Source organism: Erythrolamprus reginae, chromosome 5, assembly GCF_031021105.1.
Source record: "Erythrolamprus reginae isolate rEryReg1 chromosome 5, rEryReg1.hap1, whole genome shotgun sequence".
Classification (NCBI taxonomy): domain Eukaryota; kingdom Metazoa; phylum Chordata; class Lepidosauria; order Squamata; family Dipsadidae; genus Erythrolamprus; species Erythrolamprus reginae.
Window position 1 is genome coordinate 89,633,702 of NC_091954.1, and position 21,493 is coordinate 89,655,194.

Consider the following 21,493-nt stretch of genomic DNA (forward strand, 5'->3'; position numbering starts at 1 on the left):
ATGTGAAAGCATGCTAGCACACGCATATGCCCCCTTTTGGCATGTGAACAAAAAAAGGTTCATCATCACTGCTTTATGACAATGTTTTCAAATCTGGTACTTTTGAAACATATTATCTTTAATTCTCATTATACAGTGATCTCTCGGTTAGCGCGGGGGTTACGTTCCAAGACCTCCCGCGCTAACCGATTTCCGCGTTATACTGGATGCGGAAGTAAAAACCACCATCTGCGCATGTGCGCCATTTTTTTCATGGCCGCACATGCGCAGATGGTGGAGTTTGCGTGTGGGCGGCGGGGAAGACCAAGGGAAGGTTCCTTCAGCCGCCCAACAGCTGATCTGCTCCGCAGCGCGGAAGCAGCGAGGAGCCGAAGATGGGGTAAAGGCAAAGGGGAAACCCCATCTTCGGCTCCTCGCTGCTGCCGCGCTGCGGAGCGGATCAGGTGTTGGGCGGCTGAAGGAACCTTCCCTTGGTCTTCCCGCCGCCCAGGCAAAGGGGAAACCCCAAGATCGCTTGCCGCTTGCCGCTTTGCAGCTTGGAGCCTTGCTTCGCCTCCTTCGCTGCAATAGGCAAGCGGCAAGCGATCTTGAGAAAGAGAGAGAAAGGAGGGCGACTTGCCAGTCCACGCCCCCCTGGATGAACAGCCTCGCATGGCCCCAGCGCTGGGCTCCGCTGTTGCCTCCGCCCCCATTCGGCTCTGCAGCTGAGAGGCCTTCCCGGCAGAGCCCTCCCCAACAGCTCCCGCCGCCAGCGCAAAAAAGAAAAGAAAAAAAAATCCCCAAAAGAGGCAGGCACAAAGCGGGGGCACAAGGGGAGCTGCCCGGCAGAGGTTGCTTTTTTTCTTCTCGTGGGCAAGTGGAGGGGGGGAGAGAGAAGGGAGGAAGAGAGTGTGAGAGAGGAAGAAAGAGAGAGAGAAATGATAGAAAAAAGGGGAGAAAAAAGAGAAATGAGAAAATGATTGAAGCATAGTGACAGGAAAGAAAGAGACAGAGAAGTGACTCTTGGTGATGACGTATGACGTCATCGGGTGGGAAAAACCGTGGTATAGCAAAAAAACCGTGGAGTATTTTTTAATTAATATTTTTTGAAAAACCGCGTTGCAGCGTTTCGCACTAATCGAGACCGTGCTAATCGAGGGATCACTGTATTACATAATCCAGTTATCTTAGAATAATGCAGCATGATGATTTTCTGACAGGTCCTGGAATATGCTGGGGGAAGAAATAAATTGATACACAAAAATATATGAAAATGTCCATGTATACATTTTGGAAATAGCACAACTATTGGAACTAAAATCTTAAACATGAAAATAAATATGGAATATTTATTTATTTATTTATTATTTAGATTTGTATGCCGCCCCTCTCTGAAGACTCGGGGCGGCTCACAACAAGATAGAACAAATCATAAATAATCCAAATAACATTAAAATATTTAAAGATTTAAAAGAACCCCATATACTAACAGACACACACACAAGCATACCATGTATAAATTGAACATGCCCGGGGGAGGTGTTTCAATTCCCCCATGCCTGACGGCAAAGGTGGGTTTTAAGGAGTTTACGGAAGGCAGGAAGAGTAGGGGCAGTTCTAATCTCTGGGGGGAGTTGGTTCCAGAGAATCGGTGCCGCCACAGAGAAGGCTCTTCCCCTGGGGCCCACCAACCGACATTGCTTAGCTGACGGGACCCGGAGAAGGCCCACTCTGTGGGACCTAATCGGTCGCTGGGATTCGTGCGGCAGGAGGCGGTCTCGGAGATATTCTGGTCCAGTGCCATGAAGGGCTTTAAAGGTCATAACCAACACTTTGAATTGTGACTGGAAATTGATCGGCAGCCAATGCAGGCTGCGGAGTGATGGTGAAACATGGGCATAGGTAAGCCCATGACTGCTCTCGCAGCTGCATTCTGCACGATCTGAAGTTTCCGAACACTTTTCAAAGGTAGCCCCATGTAGAGAGCATTACAGTAGTCAAACCTCGAGGTGATGAGGGCATGAGTGACTGTGAGAAATGAGTCCCGGTCCAGATAGGGCCGCAACTGGTGCACCAGGCGAACTTGGGCAAACGCCCCCCTTGCCACAGCTGAAAGATGGTTCTCTAATGTGAGCTGTGGATCAAGGAGGACGCCCAAGTTGCGGACTCTCTCTGAGGGGGTCAATAATTCCCCCCCCCCCAGGGTAATGGATGGACAGATGGGATTGTCTTTGGGAGGCAAAACCCACAGCCACTCCATCTTATCCGGGTTGAGTTTGAGTCTGTTGACACCCATCCAGGCCCCAACAGCCTCCAGGCACCGGCACATCACTTCCACTGCTTCGTTGACTGGACATGGGGTGGAGATGTAAAGCTGGGTATCATCAGCGTATTGATGATACCTCACCCCATGTCCTTGGATGATCTCACCCAGCGGTTTCATGTAGATATTAAATAGCAGGGGGGAGAGGACTGACCCCTGAGGCACCCCACAAGGGAGAGACCTCGGAGCCGACCTCTGACCCCCCACTAACACCGACTGCGACCGGCCAGAGAGGTAGGAGGAGAACCACTGGAGAACAGTGCCTCCTACCCCCAACTCCTCCAGCCGGTGCAGAAGGATACCATGGTTGATGGTATCGAAAGCCGCTGAGAGGTCAAGGAGCACCAGGACAGAGGATAAACCCCTGTCCCAGGCCCGCCAGAGATCATCCATCAACGCGACCAAAGCAGTTTCCGTGCTGTAACTGGGCCTGAAACTCGACTGCTGGGGACCTAGATAATTGGCTTCTTCCAAGGACCGTTGGAGCTGGAGTGCCACCACCTTCTCAACAACCTTCCCCATAAAGGGAAGGTTGGAGACTGGACGATAGTTATTAAGTACGGCTGGGTCCAGGGAAGGCTTCTTGAGGAGGGGGCGCACGAGCGCTTCTTTATAGAGTGTTGGAAAAACTCCCCTCCCCAAGGAAGCGTTGGTAATCTCCTGGACCCAGCTCCGTGTCACCTCCCTGCTGGCCGAGACCTACCAGGAGGGACACGGATCCAGTAAACAGGTGATGGAACTCACAGCTCCAATGGCCTTGTCCACTTCAGGAATAATAGGACAAAACAAAAATAAGATAAAAATGTCAGAGATACAATAATTAAAATTTCTTGTTACAAATAATATTAATATACAAGATGAGTTAGAATCAGTTCCAACACAGATATTTTATTTTCTTCTGTTTTGAACATTTTTTGTAATGACAATTATTTGAAGTATAGGGCATAAGAGATTTATTTATGAAGCATATGAGAAAGATTAGATCCAAAACTAAAGGATATCGGTGAAAACTAAAATAAATACTTTAATAAGGAAAGAAAAATATGACAACTTTGCTCTATGCATAGTTTACTATATAGGGGCCCAGCACTCTCAAATATGATATTAAATAGACCGTACAAACATCTTTGGTAGTTCATAAAAAGTATTTCAGTTAGGAAGTAATTATAGAACATTAATTTCTAACAGAAATGTTTTCCTATAGAATAGAAATAACACAAGATGGCACACAATAGATGTAGTCAATGAATAGAAGCTGCTTGACTTATGAGTAAACTCATTTATGAATAAACTCTCCTTTTGTGAAAAGAATTCCTGCGAGGGGAGTTGAAAATACTGGATGCCAATTGTAATGTCTGATTTCAAAATGGCACTTTTTATTTCTATTGGAAATGTTGATTCATTCTTGTTTTTTCACACAAGTTTGCATCTCTAAAAATTTCATTAGATCAGTTTTTAAAATCTGCATGATTTGCTGCTGAAATTATGGTTTACGGCTACATGTTTTCAATTTTAATTCTTAGTTCTTTGAAATGAAAACTGAGATAGCGGCACATAGTTCAAATATATTTCAAAGTATGAATTGACATGCTTCTGAACTAACACTGTTCAACATAATTTGTAAACAGGAAATAAACTGGTTCTGTTATGGATGGCTGTATGTGTCCTGTTTCATGTATTTTTTTGTATTGCTGTGATGAAAAATGATAATCTAATGAAAACGATGTTAATGAATAAAGCTCTTACTGCATTCTGTTTGCTGGTAGCTTGTGTATATTTCTGCCTTAAACTACACTTGTAACAATCATCCTTTTAAATATGTGTATTCTTTGCATCTTTTTTGGGGGGGAGGGGAGCCAAGATGAATTATTTGCATAAATAAAGATTTAAAGTATGTTTAGTACATTATATCCACTGCTCCATTTGGTGCCTCAGAATTTTTTGACTTTGAAAAAGGAAATTCAAATCCAGCCAGGCGTATAAGCAGAATGTTCATAATGTGTACTAATGAGCACACCAGGATGATCCAGAAGGATTTTGCAAAGTGCTCACTGTGAGTTTTAAAAATAAAACTTCCTTCTTTATAATTAGCTATTTTCTCAGAGAGGTGGTGGATTTTCACTTCTGAAGAAAACAGTATCAAAATAAGAAAGCCGCAAGAAACTGAAAAAGAAAGAAATGCAAAATTAATATTGGTTAATTTTTCAACCTAATTCTACAACATTTGTTGTTAGATTTCAACTTTTATAAATTAGTCTTCTGTCTGTTTTCTTCAAGATGTTGGGTCCCAGTTGAATGCAATAATTAATAAGAACTGATAATTATAACTTGATTTTGCTCCATTTCGTCTTCACCTTTTCTCTAAATATATCTGTTTGAAATCCACACTCCACTGAGTTTCACCTGGTTTGTGTAGCCTGCCAGCTTCATATTACAGATTCAGTTTTTTGCTCTACAGTGATCCCTCGGTTAGCGCGGGGGTTACGTTCCAAGACCTCCCGCGCTAACCGATTTCCGCGTTATACTGGATGCGGAAGTAAAAACACCATCTGTGCATGTGCGCCATTTTTTTCATGGCCGCACATGCGCAGATGGTGGAGTTTGCGTGTGGGCGGCGGGGAAGACCAAGGGAAGGTTCCTTCAGCCGCCCAACAGCTGATCTGCTCCGCAGCGCGGAAGCAGCGAGGAGCCGAAGATGGGGTTTCCCCGTTGCCGCGCTGCGGAGCGGATCAGGTGTTGGGCGGCTGAAGGAACCTTCCCTTGGTCTTCCCGCCAGATCACTTGCCGCTTGCCGCTTGCCAGTCCACGCCCCCCTGGATGAGCGGCCCCGCATGGCCCCAGCGCCGGACTCCGTTGCCGAACGCCGAAACCGGAAGGGGCGAGGTGGGGGGGGGGGGAGAACGGGAGGCTCAGCATTCCGTCAGTCGCAGCGCTGGCTGTCAACTTTTCTTTTTAGCACTGGGGAGGCAAGTCAGCTCCTGCCCAGTTTTAAAAAGAAAAGTTGACAGCCAGCGCTGCGGCTGACGGAATGCTGAGCTTCCCGTTCTCTCTCCGCCCCCTCGCCCCTTCGCCCCCCTTTGTTCCTAGGAGAAGTGCTGGTGAGGAGCAGAAGGTCTGTCTTGCCTCAATCCCCAGCACTTCTCCTAGGAACACAGGGAGGCGAAGGGGCGAGGGGGGGGGGGAGAGAAAACGGGAGGCTCAGCATTCCGTCAGTCGCAGCGCTGGCTGTCAACTTTTCTTTTTAGCACTGGGGAGGCAAGTCAGCTCCTGCCCAGTTTTAAAAAGAAAAGTTGACAGCCAGCGATTGTTCCGCTGCCGCCAGCATGGCCTGGCTGGCAGCGGAAGATGTAACAGAGCCCACGGGGGATTCGCCTTCCTCCCACCCGCAGCCGAGACTGATCGTGGGCTCCTTCGCAACCTCGGAGAGCTTCCAGGGCATGAAAGCTCACGAAAACCAGGAAGCTCTCCGAGGTTGCGAAGGAGCCCACGATCAGTCGGCTGCGGGCGGGAGGAAAGCGAATGCCACGGGGCTGGGCTCGGCTCCCCCCTTGGCTCCCCCCCTTACCAGCCCCGCCGCGGAAGGCTCCATTCTGTTCCCTGCCGGCCCGATTGAGCGGCCGGCGGTCTCCATTCAGGGAACAGAATGGAGCCTTCCGCGGCGGGGCTGGTAAGGGGCGGAGCCGAGGGGGGAGCCGAGCCCAGCCCCGTGGCATTCGCTTTCCTCCCGCCCGCAGTTGACGTCCACCCCCTCCTCGGTGTCCCCGGCACCCAGCGTCCCCACGCCGCCTCCACCTCCCGGTAATGCGCCCGACCTCTGCCTCTCTCTTTCTCTCTCATATACCACGCCGGCAACAGGGAGAGAAAGAGAGAGAGAACTAGCGTGGACTTATTTTTTATTTTTTAATATTTTATTTTTTTAATTAATATTTTTTGAAAAACCGCGTTGCAGCGTTTCGCGCTAATCGAGACCGTGCTAATCGAGGGATCACTGTATTTGGTAATTGCTTGGATTAAAATGAATTTAATCCATGTATTAAATTCATGTATTAAAGGATGAACATGCTAACTCTAGCGTTTTGCTTCTTTATAAATTAAACAAAGCTCCCCCAAATCTGTTTGTGCATGAAAAATAAAACTTATTAATCTGTTTGAATGGTAATATTTGTTGAACTATCTCTTCCCCACTGCTTGTAAAGCAAGTGTGCTTGTTGAGTTAATTCTATCCCCTGTTGCTTGATATAGTCATAAATAGCCTTTTCTCCTAAGAGCAAAAATAGGAGTGTAATGTGCTATGTATGCCAAATCTCTGTTCAAAGAGTCTTCAGAAAGGAAGTTTTTCCCCTGTAGATGATGTTTTTTAGCTCCCCACAGTACAACTTGGTCCAAAAGATTGCATAGACCTGCCCTAGTGTCTGGAAGCTGTAATTGTCTGGATTTCAATGGATTTCGACTGAATCCAAGCAGGAATGGATATTTGGGCCTAGATTGATAAAAAAAAATCCTACTGTTTCTCCTGGATGTGGTAATTCTTTCCCAGATGGACCCAGTGTGTAGGCTATAATCAATAAGTGAAGACTCACATTCGCAATACCAATTCTTGCCTTGGATTGATCCCTGTCTGTATACATATGTACTCAAGGATTTACATGCACGTGGAAATGAAGGATTATTCAGATCATGGTAAGGTATAGTGTGGCTGATTGTTGTGCAAGTGGAAAGCTTTCTGATTTCCATGACGAATGTGCAAGAATCATTAATCAATATATGCCTTCTAAAGCAGGTGTTGTAAAGTTTAAATAATGAAAAACCATTTTGAAGTTATATAACTCATTGGTTTCTTTTAAATCAATGTTCATTTTAAATTCAAATTGGATTTTGCCTGCCAGTTTATAGTGTTGTGTCTTGCCTAGTTTTGTACTTTGCCAATTTTATATAAGCTATTGTGTTCATTTTGTAAAATTGTTGGGTATAAAATTACATTTTAATCTCTAGCACATGTAACTTTTTATAGCTATTTTAAATGTTTATAGCATTTCAAACTCTCAACTTCAATCAGGGCTATAGTGGGTTAACTGTTCAGGACCAGTCCTTCTTTGACTGTTGCTAAAATCTCACAATCCAAGCATTGTTCTTAATTGAGAGTCTAGTCACTATGTGAATCCATTACCCATATTAAAAAAAAATAGAAGGAAGGGAAAGGCAAGGATGATTGCTCACACTAGATGGAGATGTTGAGGCTGTAACAATCACAATTGGAGTCATTTTCTTAGCAAAATATCAAGTTAGATTGCGTGTGATGAAGACAACATATTAAGAAGAAAACAACAGTTTAAAAGGAAAAAGAATCTGTTTTTTTTAATGTAAAAATGAATAACCAGCAAAAAAAATGTTTGGGAACATACTTTGAATAACTTTCCACCTCATCTTTCATGAGAATCTGGTAAATGCCATTTACGTGCCAAAGTATTACTGGACTTACCTGAAATGAAGCTCCACAGGTAGAGTCCTAATGGACCATGTAAGGTTTCATAAGGATTGCCAAATGCATTGTACATGAAGAAGCCAGTTGCGATCAGTGCAAAGACGAATAATGCCAAGCAAAAGAGGATGACACTTACATGGATACTTGCAGGCATAATTTTGAATAATTCTGGAAAAACTAACAGAGGGAAAATATTTATTGATAAAATCTGAAAAAATAATGCAGAAAAATATTCATTCATTTATCTGTGTCATTGCGTGTTGTGTCATTGTGGCTGGAACCGGGGATTACTATCAACGCGGGAGGAATCTTGATAAACAAAGCAAGATGTTTTTGTAACTTATTTATGATTGAGGATTAAAATTAAATAGATAAAATAGACAACTATATGAAGATATAATGTATAAACTGATACAATAAAGGGCACGTTATCAATGTTGATGTTTTAATACATATCTATTTTCCGAGAAAGGTTTTCAAATTAAATGTAGTTTGGTATCATTTACGTTCCTTTTGTTTCATCACTGGAACAAAGCTCATATATTCAAACCTGACTGAGGCACATCAATCCGCCAATTAGCATATTTCACATGTGTTGCTTATATTTCCTAAGGTATGGTGTCTCCTAGAAGGCCTAGACTTCAGTCCCAACATTTGTATTCAGTAGCAGAGTCACCTACGGGCAATATTATTTATTTTCTCTAGGTTACTGTCCATTATATAGTGTACAGGTATTCCTCAAATTACAATAGTTCATTAAGTGAACATTTAAGGTTACAATGGCACTTAAAAAAATGATTCATGACCATTGCCCCATACTTACAACTCTTGCAGCATATCCATGGTAACATGATCAAAATTCAGATCCTTGGCAACTAACTCATATTTAGGATGGTTATAGTTACCTGGGGATATGTGATAATCTTTTACAAACTTCTGATAAGCAATGTCAATGGGGAAGCCAAATTCTCTTAACAACCTGGTATGTAACTTCATATAACAGCAATGATTTACTTAAAAACTGTGGCAAGAAATGTCGTCAACTGGAGTATCACTCACTTAACATGCTCGCTTTCTTGCCACAATGGTTAACTGAATTATAGTTCATAAAATCATATACCAAAATGTCCTACCTGTTAACGACTACTTCATTTTGAACCGCAACAACACACAAGCACAAAATCGATTTAAACTAAATGTCAACCGCTCCAAACTTGACTGCAAAAAATACGACTTCAGCAAGAGAGTAATCAACACCTGGAAAACACTACCTGATTCTGTGGTTTCTACTCCTAACCCCAAAACCTTTAACCTTAGACTATCTACAACTGACCTCTCCCCCTTTCTGTAAGGGGCGTGCATAAGCGCACCACTGTGCCTACCGTCCCTGTCCTATTGCCTTCTTTTGTTACTTTTTATCATTACTTATCTAATTTTTTATTTGTACTAATTTTTTATTTGTACAAATTATCACCCTATAATTTTTTGACAAAATAAATAAAATAAAATAAAAAATAAAATGAATCACTGCAGTTGTTAAGTTAAGTAAGATGGTTATTAAGGGAATCTGGCTTCTCCATTGATTTTGCTTATCAGAAGGTTGCCAAAGGTATTCCCATGACCCAGGACAGTGCAACTGTCATAAATACATGCCAGTTGCAAAGCATCTGAATTTTGATCACATGACCACAGGGATGCTGCAACTGTCCTAAAGGCAAAAAACAAAAAACCAGTGATAAGTCACTTTTTACAACTTTATAACTTTGAATGGTTACTCATTGAATGTTTGTAAGAGGACAACCTGTATAGTTTAATTACCAAATGATTTAAATTATTATTATTATTATTATTATTATTATTATTATTTGTTAGATTTGTATGCCGCCCCTCTCCGTAGACTCGGGGCGGCTCACAACAATAACAAGAACAATATAAAAACAAATCTAATAATTTAAAAAACACTAAAAACCCCATTATTAAAAGCAAACACACACACAAACATTCCATGTATAAACTGTTTAGACCCGGGGGAGATGTGTCAGTTCCCCCATGCCTGACGGCAGAGATGGGTCTTAAGAACTTTACGAAAGGCAAGGAGGGTGGGAGCAGTTCTAATCTCCAGGGGAAGCTGGTTCCAGAGGGTCGGGGCCGCCACAGAGAAGGCTCTTCTCCTGGGTCCCGCCAAATGACATTGTTTGGCGGGACCCAATACAGCATGCATTCCATAGATCATGACTTTTTGTTTGTGATTCATATCCTAATTGGGTTCAGCCTTACTAATCACATTGTATATTAATATATAGCAAGAAATGTACTATTTATCTAAAATACATACAGTCAAATAATGGCTCTAAAGGCGATGTACAAGTAGATAACTACTTAGGCAGAATAGTTTGTGGGTTAATCTTTCAGCTGATTTTTAAATACCTCTGCTGACTTAGCCACAACAGATATTTTAGAATGATTTGTAGAATGCAAGATAACTGCTCCTAGTTCACAGGGGTATGATTAAACTGGTGCTAATAACTCCTTAGGATTGCTTGGCTGTGGTTAAAACATGCTGAGAAAAAGCAATGTAGGTACTGCAAATAAATTTATATAGCACACATGATATAAATTATCTACAACTCCATTTGAATTCTCTAATTCTATCAACTGGCTTGAGATTCATGCACTTCATCTTAATATATAATTTGCCGGGGGAGTAATGGTTCAGTAGACTGTGCTATTGGGCTTAAAATACAGATTTCCACAATATTCCCTTATTTTGAAATAAAGCTCTAGTCTAAAATATTGCAAATTAGATAGTTACCCATACTGGTGTAAAAATATTAATTACTTTTCCATTTACAAGTGCAATTCAATGTCCTGTCCTATTTTTAATCTCTAAAATCTGTGTAAGTTTGGATCCCGTTATCAGAAGGACAATGCTTTCCCTGACAAGCCTGCCTGAACATGTCAGATCATTATCGAAGCTTTGTCTCCAAGCTTTTACTCTTCAAGAGACATGACAGGTGCTAAGTGAAGAAATAGTTGTTACACATATGCTCTTTCCCCCAAAAGATTTGTGTGACACCATTTTGTTCGTTTTTCTCACAATTCCTTGTTCTGAGAATTGTTTCTGTTGCTGTTTCCCCCCATATTTGATTTATAAGTTTCTGGGAGATTTAGTTTATGTTGAAGTGCAGCATCTTCTTTAAGTAAATATCTATCTATCTATCTATCTATCTATCTATCTATCTATCTATCTATCTATCTATCTATCTATCTATCTATCTATTGAATTTGTATGCCTCCCCTCTCAGAGGACTCGAGTCGGCTCACAACATATCAAAGAAAACAACAATACATCTGAATCCAATTAATGTAATTAAAAAACCAAAAAAGTTCTAATATAATTAAAAACATTCATTACTATTCACTCCGTGAAACCCACTAAAACACTTGTTGGTCGGGGGTGGGGGGGTGGGGAGATCTAATGACCCCAGGCCTGGCAGCATAGATAAGTCTTTAAACTTTTTCGGAAGGCAACAAGGATGGGTGCAGTGTAAATCTCCGGGCGAGCTGATTCCAGAGGGCTGGGCCCCCCACAGAGAAGGCTCTTCCCCTAGGTCCCATCAACAGACATTGTCTGGTTGATGGGACCCTGAGGAGGCCAACGCTGTGGGACCTGATCAGACACTGGGATTCGTGTGGCAGAAGACGGTTCAGAGGTAATCTGGTCCAATGCCATGTAGGGCTTTGTAGGTCATGACCAACACTTTGAATTGTGTCTGGAAACTAATTGGCAGCCAATATCACTATACTACCGCTTCTTCATTCTTCTACGGAGAGGGGAGGCATACAAATTTAATAAATTTAATAAATAATAATCTTCAATCAATATATGATTGCAGAATCATATACAGTGGTACATCTACTTACAAATGCCTCTACCTACGAACTTTTCTAGATAAGAACCAGGTGTTCAAGATTTTCCCCCTCTTCTCAAGAACCATTTTCCACTTACAACCCTGAGCCTCTGAAACTAACCTGAAAAGGCAGGGAGAAGCCTCCATGGGGCCTCTGTAGGAATCTCCTGGGAGGAAAAGGCAGGGCGAAGCCTCTGTGGGGCCTCTGTAGGAATATCCTTGCAGGAAACAGGGCTAGATAAGGTGGGGAGAAGCCTCCATGGGGCCTCTCTAGGAATCTCCTGGGAAGAAACAGGACCACCCTCCCTGTGGTGTTTGTACATTGATTCCTATGGGAAAAATGGCTGGGAACTTCTGGGAGTTGAAGCCCACATATCTTCAAGTTGCCAAGGTTGGGAAACACTGATCTAGTCCAACCCCTTTTGTTTATCCTTACCCACAATAGATACATTTTGTGACTTTATTTGTTTTATTTATTTCTGCTAGTACAGAATGGAAAAACAGTTGGAAGAGACCTGGTCCAACTTTCTGTTCAAGCAATAGACTATTTCATTGCAGACAAAGGATTGTCCAGTCTCTTTTTAAAAGCCTCCAGTGATGGAGCACCCACAACTTTTGAAGGCAAACTGTCCCACCAATTTATTGTCATAATTTGCATGTCTTGATTATGATTGAAGAATCAGTATAGTGGTACCTTTACTTATGAACTTAATTTGTTCCATGACCAGGTTCTTAAGTAGAAAAGTTTGTAACAAGAAGCCATTTTTCTGGGAGTTGAAGTCCAAATATCTTCAAGTTGCCAAGGTTGGGAAACACTGGACTAGATGACCGACAAGGTCCCTTCCAAAATGAATAAAATAAAATAAAATAAACTGACTTCAAGAATTTGGCATTCTAAATGTATTTGTACTTTCTCCCACCATACCAAGCTAGAATTTAGATTACCACACATTGTGGCATCTGTAGTATTATCACACAATTAAAGCAACATATAAACCTAGTTTATGCAGTTATAGATTATGGAAGGCTATGCTGGTGAGTCATGAATAAATCTGTAGTGAGCTACAGTGCATATTGTGCAAAAATATGCATAGTGTACATGTAAATTACAAAATGATGATTGTTTTGATAGCTAGTATGAGAATATTTTTTTTTAGCAATTGCAATATTTAGGTTTCACATCATGCCACACTAACCACTTATTCCTTTCTTTTTTCTGCATTTAAATTTTTGTATACTGTATATCATTTAAATTTATAGCTGGCCATCTAATAAAATTTAATCCTGCAACAATGTTGCCCTAGAAGCAAAACCACTTTAAACCAGGAGGAATAAATCTGAATGCTGATGGCCTTTTAGAGAATGAACTGCTGACCCAGAAACTGACAAAAGTCAGAGGAAACCAAGCAGAAGGCTCTCTCTGAGCCTGTATGAGTTTTACAGGCAGAGCAAATTCATTTTACAATTAAAGAAAAATATAGTGGCTAATAGGAAAAACATTTAATTGGAGAACAGGGCTAAAAAAGGGCAGATGATTTCATTTTTCTTCTCAAGCATGACACACAGGGACTCAATGCACTAATATGCAAACACAGCTAGCGTAAGTAAATGGTACCATCACCAGGGACTTCAATAGAGTTTGCATAAGTGGTGCTGCAAGGGATGATAAAAACACTGTTAAACCATTCATGGGAATTTGCCGCCTTAAAGCTACAGTGCCAAAAAAACAAATTCAGAAAAAGGGCAGAAAGAAAATGCTACCACTATTTTACACCATCATTGCTTTCTGCTGTCCCTAGATTAATCACTATGTCAATATGTTAATCAATATGTTAGAGGATTTTAAATAAGGTTCAGGGGGGAACTGTTTTTAATAGGAAAGTGAACACAAGAACAAGGGGCCACAATCTGGGGTTAGTTGGGGGAAAGATTAGAAGTAACACGAAAAAATATTATTTTACTGAAAGAATATTAGATGCTTGGAACAAACTTCCAGCAGATGTGGTTGGTAAATCCACAGTAATTGAATTTAAACATGCCTGGGATAAACATAGATCCATGGTAAGATAAAATACAGGAAATAGTATAAGGGCAGATTAGATGGACCATGAGGTCTTTTTCTGCCGTCAGTCTTCTATGTTTCTATCACACTTTTCTGGTGCCAAGGACTTCAGTACATACATCTGTTTTTAATATAAAACAATGTAAGTTATTTTTTATTTTATTTTTATTTTATTTATTCTTTGTCCAATATACAATATATATGGAAGAAAATAGACATTAAGTAGTATATACAGTATAGGGATAGTAAGTAAAAAAAGAAGAGAAGTAGATGAGAGGGTGAGAATATATAAGATATATGAGAAAAGGAAAGATAATTGGATGGGGGACGTTAGGCACATCAGTGCACTTATGTACGCCCCTTACTGGCCTCTTAGGAACCTGGAGAGGTCAATCGTGGAGAGTCTAAGGGAGAAATGTTGGGGGTTGGGAGTTGACACTACAGAGTCCGGTAATGAGTTCCATGCATCGACAACTCGATTGTTAAAGTCATATTTTTTACAGTCAAGTTTGGAGCGGTTCATATTAAGTTTGAAGCTGTTGCATGCTCTTGTGCTGTTGCGGTTGAAGGTGAAGTAGTCGTTGACCGGAAGGACATTGCAGCATATGATCTTGTGGGCAATACTTAAATCGTGTTTTAGGCACCGCAGTCCTAAGCTTTCAAGACCCAGGATAGTTAGTCTATTTTTGTAAGGTATTCTGTTTCGAGTGGAGGAGTGAAGGGTTCTTCTGGTGAAATATCTTTGGACGTTTTCGATAGTGTTGATGTCTGAAATGTGGTGTGGGTTCCAGACAGATGAGCTGTATTCGAGAATGGGTCTGGCATAAGTTTTGTAGGCTCTAGTAAGTAGTGTGAGAGTTATGTACAAGCAATCCAAGGAAAGAAGGATTATATATATATATATTGCATTAGAGGCACACTTTTTCTATCTATTGTACACATCACACACACACATATAATATGTATGCTTTATCCAGTTTTCTGTAAATGAGCCAATCAAAACTCCACGTTTAGAAGAGATATTCATTTATCCCTCTAGTGTTTGATCATATTGCCCTACAGCATATGAAGGCTGGATTGGATCCTAGAACCATGGGTTGCTTACCAGTTTCAGTGGATACAGATGGACTATAGCATAAATTTGCTGCTGTCCCCAAAGCATCAAACAATATTTTTTTTGAAAAGTAGTTGTAGAGCAAATAGCATAAACCCTAAAAGAATATTATGGCATCATTGGTGCTTTGCTTTAATTGCACTGTTGCTGTGTTTTGTTTTACTGTTTGCTTTACTGTTTGCAACCCAGTGTTTATTAGGTGTTGCTTAGAAATGATGTCAAATAAATATAAGTAACAACATTAGCTAATTTGCCTGTTTAGAACTTGATTTTTTTCTTCTCACATGTATCTCTAGTTGCAATATGGAACACCTTTGCATTTTGATGAGTTTACTGACCTACAAGTAGTCCTTGACTTGCAACCATTTATTTAGTGACTGTTTGAAGTTACAATGGCAGTGAAGAAAGCAACTAATGTCTGGTCCTTGCAGATATGACCACTGTAGTATCTCCACAGTCTTGTGGTCAAACTTTGGGTGCTTGACAATTGTACTTATGACCGTTTTAATTACATTAAACAGTTATGATGAGTGAAGTTAAAAGGAGAGTAGGCTTTAATGATCACATGGTTCACCTAACAATTGCAATAATTTGCTTAACAACAACAAAGCTGTAAAGTTAAGCATGATTCACTTAATAACTGCCTTGCTTAGCAATTAAAATTCTGGTCCCAATTAGGATACAGACAATCAAGCCCTATCTATATTCTAATTTCTCCTTCACATTTATGGAAATCCTAGAAGTTTTGAGTTCATTCCAAGCTATATTTAACTTACTTGTTTTTCACTGTTCCTTTGATAAATAAGGAAGGGAGAATTTTCAAACAGCTGCAGATTGTTTAGACTAACACTGGCTTTCAGAATGAATAGTTCCCATTCCAGAATTATACACTATCTGGTCAAGGCCGGATCTTGCGGTCTGGTGACCATGGAAGCAGGGCCATGAAGTCTTGGTGCCAGGATTTAATAACACTGAATGTCCATTAAGCTTTGTGTCTCTGCACAGGCTTGTAAAGTCAGCGCTGTGCATCCCTGGCCTTGGACCAGTGGTAGGCTATGAGCCAGAATGCTAAATTGTGTTTGCCACAGTGGCTTGTGAGTTCTTGTGGGGCCAGTGCAATTTTGCTGCTGCACCTGTGGAGAAAGCAATATCGCGCATGGAGCCACAGGTGTGCCCGTGTTTCAGTATGCGTGGAAGAAAAAAAACCTCACCGAAACAGGGGCACACCTGTGGTTCCATGCGCGATTTTACTTCCTCTACAGGTTCAGCAGCAAAATCGCAGGAACTTACAAGCCGCGGCAGCGAATGCAATTTAGCGTTCCGGTTCATAGCCTACCGCTGCCTTGGACTATCCCTGCTGCTTAAAATGGGCCTCCTACAACTGAAGAGAAACCAAGCTTTGGATCCAAACGAACTAATAGTCTGAATAACACTGGGGAACAATTTGTAACACAATTTCTGTTGAGTTTGATTTTTGAACTTTTTTTATAGTTAATTAGGCATGCTGGTTTCAAAACTGTAGTTAGTTTTCTTCTACCACATCAAGTTTTTTCCTCTACAGATTATATATACAATATAGTTAATTAGGCAACATGAGCATCACATTGCATTTTTTACATAGGCATCTTGCTAACTTCCTGGAAAATCTTGGTGCAGTCAGTGATGAGCAGGGTGAGCAATTCCACCAAGATTTGAAGGTCATGGAGGCACAGTATCAAGGTAGGTGGGATATAGATATGATGGCTGATTATTTTTGGAGCATCAAGCAATAATGTTCACAGATTAAACACTCCAGAAAAAGGTATAAGCAATTTTTTTTACCTTAATAAGTCGGCCTTCTCCGGGTCCCGTCAACTAAACAATGTCGGTTGGCGGGCCCCAGGGGAAGAGCCTTCTCTGTGGCGGCCCTGACTCTCTGGAACCAGCTCCTCCCAGAGATTAGAACTGCCCCTACCCTCCTTGCCTTTCGTAAACTCCTCAAAACCCACCTTTGTCGTCAGCCATGGGGGAATTGAGATATCTCCCCCGGGCCTATATAATTTATGTATGGTATGTTTGTAGGTATGTCTGCTTAAAAATGGAGTTTTCTTAACTACTTTAAATTTCAAATTGTAAATTATTAGATTTGTTATGAATTGTTTTATTATGTTGTGAGCCGCCCCGAGTCTACGGAAAGGGGCGGCATACAAATCTAATAAATAAAATAAATAAATAAATAAATAATTTCTGTTCGATAAAAAGCAACTATTTATATGAACATAATGTAACTTGCAATAACTATTATAGCCTTTGTGTATCAATAAAATTATTCTTTGTAAACAGTATATTTGGTAAGCTTTTACTTTCCTTTATATGCACAATTTGTATGACTTTTGAGGGTATCCTATAGCTTAAAAAGCTGATGTGATAGACAAAAACTGTGGTTAGTTTTGGATCCAGAGGCCAGTTATTTGAAGACAATGAAATTGCTGTTCCCTTGTATAATGAATCACTTGGCAAAAACAATGCCTAAATTCCATTAAAATAACTCAATTTTATTAAAATCTATTAAAATAATTTTAGGCTCATTTATAATGACAGGAGTATCTCCAATATTCAACATGTTCCTTCAGAGGTTTCTGCTTCTTTCCAACACCTATGTCTCCTCAACAGGAATTCGTTCTGTAGCATCTCCAATCAAAGGATGTAACTAAGTAAAAGAACTTCTGCTTTGCAGTCAAAAAACATCAGACTTAATTTTTAATGTCTCCTGGTAGATGTAGAAAATTTGCAGTGAAATCTGGGCAACCACCATCAGCCAGTAGTGGTAGTATTTGTCTAGTTGAATAGTTACAGAGTCCTGGGGCCATGGGATCAGCTTTTGTAATGTTCTTACAAGCAAAGAGAATGGGAAGCCAGATTTACTTAATAACTTACCGTAATTTCAGTGATTCATTTAACAATTGTGGCAAGAAAGGTAGTAAAATTGGGCAAAATTTACTTAACAAATGTCTTAGCAATAGAACTTTTGATCTATTGGAATTGTAGTCATAAATCAAGGACTACCCATAATCTAGTCTCTGTAAATTGCTAGTCTTATTGAAGCATACTTTGGATTAGTGTACATTTTGGAAATGATTTGTACTTTGTGTGAATGCAAGCTCTCTATTAAAACAGTGTTTCTCAAACTTTAAGATGGGTAGACTTCAACTACCCTTGCCGGCATGAGGAATTCTGGGAATTGAAGTCCACACATCTTAAAATGGCCAAGTTTAAGAAGTACTTGTTCAAAATTTCTATGTGAGGTTGAATTGCTGCTGTAGCTTTAAGGAATCCACTTATCAGAGTGCATGTGATCTTTAAAAGCAGTGACACTGTTGCCTGCCTTGAACAGAAAACTGCAGGCAGCTTTTATAGCATTTATCATTTAGACTTATATACCGTGTCACCGAGCTCTACAGCTCTCTCTAAGTGGTTTACAGAGAGTAAGCTATTGCCCCCAACAACCTGGGTCCTCATTTTACCGACCTTGGAAGGCTGGAAGGCTGAGTCAAACTTGATCCTACTGAGATTCGATCTGCCAAACCCCTGGCAGCCAGTGATCAGCAGAAATAGGCTGCAATTCTGCACTCTAACCATTGTACCACGGAGGCTCTTCACTTTTCAGTGAATGCCAGTGCAAGACTGAATTTCTTAATAATTTCTGAAGCATACCCCACTGCATATGAAGAATATTTCTCTTCTGCCCCATTTAGCAAGGTCTTATTTGGCTAGAGTAGCCACATAACAGCAAAGCAATACCATCCCCTTTGGTTTATACTGGGTGAAAAAAAGAGGCTTTATTTGCACCACCAGTGAAGCATCTGTTTAAGAGGCATGTTCAAGTTACAATTATATTGTCATCAATGCTTTTTTAACAAAAACATGAAACTTACCTTGTTGCCTGAATCCAGATTGGTCACCATTTTGCATTTAATGAATTAGTAACCAAGCTCTCATATTACAAGAGATGAACACTTTCTATTCTTAGGATGCTTTTTACCTGTCATAACCAAACACTTAATCTTAAGAATTCCAGGTGTAATATAAAATCAAGCTTATTTAGTTTGCCTCATTTTAAACTAAATCTGAATTCTGGCATCAGTAAAAATATTAGATTATGTTTCAGTTGTATATAAACCAAAGTTTGTATTACACTAACACAGCAAACTGTAATTAAATTTAATTGGATTATTGAAATAAATCTTCAAATTCAAACACAGCAAACTTTAATTGGATTATTGAAATCTTCGAAAGGTGACTTGTGGGTTTGTGTTTTTCTCACCAATCCAATTCATCCAAACTATTCTCTTTCACACAACTGTATCGGAAGAGTAAGGCTCAGTAAAAGGCAATGTCTCCAATTTATCTCATATACCCTTAATAGAACAGTTCATGGAGATGGAATGTTAATTAAGCAAGTTGATTCTAGTAAAAACAACATCTAGTTGCTGTTTCATTTTTTATAACAGCATTCATAAAATTAAAAGCAGCCTGCAATTTTGAAAAGTAGATCTTCAAATTGCAGCAGAAAGGAATAAAGAGAACTTTTTGAGAAAAAAAGTTTATAAACTGTTTGCTGTAGAATTTAATTAGCAAGGCTGTTTTTGTCAATATCTTGAATGAATATGGTTACCATCACTGCAAATATTTTAGATTATCACAAGTTATTTGGACCAGTCAGAACTGCTTCTCTGCAGATTGCCTGCCAATTCTTGCTGATAAAATAAAATAAACTTTAGGTGACATGTTATGAGCTGTTGTCTACAGAACCATGATTTGTGTGATGCTTAAGTAAGTCAGCTCTGTGACTGGCAGCCTTAACAATATTTTGGGCTGGAAGACAAACTGATGCATTCCAAAGTATAATTCATTTTGTGTCTATCAAGAATGGCAGTGGTTAGCAGCACAACCAATATTTTATTTCTCCATTTAAGGTAGTATTCCAATTTACAAATAAATCTATTGGAACTGAATCCATCTTTCTTTTTAAAATACTAAACTGCATTAGTTTATGGAGGCTCATCTTATATTTACACTTCTATGGGTCTAAGACAACTATGCTTCTTTCTGTATAAAAGGGATTGCCCTATTGTGTTTAGTTCTCATTTTCTACGTCTATTGAAACTAAAGAAAGATTCATTCCAGTTCTCCTTGCATGTCTTACCACTTTTTTAAAGCAGATTAAAACAGAAGACAAAGGTATACGGAGAGGGGGGAGAGGAGAAAGCAGCTCAGAAGTTAACATTATAATTTTCTGCAAAGGTATATAGAAAAAAAATGCCCTATGGATGTTACTTTCATGCAAATCTCTATAGGTTGAGTCTGTCTTATCCTGTGTAAAGATATATAATATAGTATAGGCGTATCAAACAGAAATCAATTTTAAAAAATGATAGATTATAACATATATATTACAGCACTATAATTTTGCATTTCCCATTTGTAAATCTTTCAGAGGAAACAGGAGGAAGCTCATTTACTTTGTCTGTCAGACCATGATAGCATGCACAAAGTATTAAATAATTCAGATTGTCATTGTTACTTACATGAAAACTGAAAAGGTCTCCCTCCAAGGCCACATTGTCTAACCCTCTCCCCATAGAATAGTCCATACTGAATTTCACCAATAAACTTATCTAATTCATGGCCAGTAGCATTAACCAGCAATGCTCCAGTTTTGCAAAGAATTTTCCCTTGGATCCATAGCTGAGTTCCTATAGCTGCTGCAATGGCCAGAGCACAAGCAAAACTGAACACACCAGCTATGCAGAAAACAACTTTCTTCTGTTGGGCTGGCATATATAATCCGAGATGAGGCATGCAGAAAAACGTGAAAATACAATTTCAAATGAAACCTTTAGTAAGGTAGATTTTGCAGCATCCCTTCTCAATGTTACTTGAGAACAAAGGTTAATGTAACAGATGGAAACCTCCGTGTAATTTGATGAGTGCCCTCTTTGGGTTTGTTTGTTTTTAATAGCCTTTGTCTGATTGGGTGAACTGAAAATTCCAGAATGAGACCTGGCCTTTGGATTAAGTTAGCCGCTCTGTACAGAGAGGGGAAAAATAATGCTTAAATTTAAATCAGGAAGAACGCAATAAAAATATTCAGATTTTAACATTTTATCTTTGCATAGCACTAAAATGTCATTCAGGCAGATGATACAAGGCCTATTATGTATGCTTAATGTTGTTATTAAGATAAGGCTGACATTGTTCTATTTTATCCTCAGATTGGGAATATGAATGGACAATCAGTAATGACCATTTTACTACTTGTCACAAAGCCATTCAACTGGATGAGCGCTTTCTTTCAAACAAGGATTATCTGCAAAATTCCAGATGACCTTTAGGTGCCAGCAAAGAGATGAAAACACTCTCTTTGTTAATATTTACGCTAATTCAAGCAACTTTTTAAATTAAGCAATTTCATAGTTAAATGTTCTAGTTAAATACTGTACATCTAAATGTTCTCGTTCCGTTAAATAGAATTGTTTATTATCCCTCTAACCCCTTGTTTGTCAATGGCAATGATTTCACTATTTTCAATTGTGCAATAGAATCAACTACGGTAATTGAACTCAAAGCTTGTAGCTTTTAG

General features: G+C 39.9%; 1 protein-coding gene across 2 annotated transcripts; it reads right to left on the reverse strand.

Annotated features, from left to right (window-relative positions):
- Positions 1-3,167: 3,167 nt before the first annotated feature.
- CLRN1 (clarin 1) lies at positions 3,168-20,712 on the reverse strand. 2 transcript variants are annotated; one of them, XM_070753449.1, is made up of 4 exons: positions 20,439-20,691; positions 7,782-7,961; positions 6,642-6,678; positions 3,168-4,464 (listed from the first exon to the last, which is right to left on the reverse strand). In XM_070753449.1, the coding sequence occupies exons 1-4, from the start codon at positions 20,689-20,691 to the stop codon at positions 4,200-4,202; spliced, it is 735 nt and encodes a 244-aa protein (XP_070609550.1). In that variant the 3' UTR covers positions 3,168-4,199. The 2 variants fall into 2 exon arrangements, with proteins under 2 accessions (XP_070609550.1, XP_070609549.1); XM_070753448.1 differs by lacking the exon at positions 6,642-6,678 and having other exon boundaries at positions 3,168-4,465; positions 20,439-20,712.
- Positions 20,713-21,493: the final 781 nt, after the last annotated feature.

Excerpts from the sequence above, each read along its gene's own strand:
- CLRN1 (XM_070753449.1), bottom strand. The coding sequence starts at position 20,691 with ATGCCAGCCCAACAGAAGAAAGTTGTTTTCTGCATAGCTGGTGTGTTC. Across the intron at positions 7,962-20,438 it reads GAGACCTTTTCAGTTTTCAT|TTTTTCCAGAATTATTCAAA; the intron begins GTAAGTAACAAT and ends TCCCTCTGTTAG. Across the intron at positions 4,465-6,641 it reads AAAAAACATCATCTACAGGG|TTCTTGCGGCTTTCTTATTT; the intron begins GAAAAACTTCCT and ends TTCTTTTTCAGT.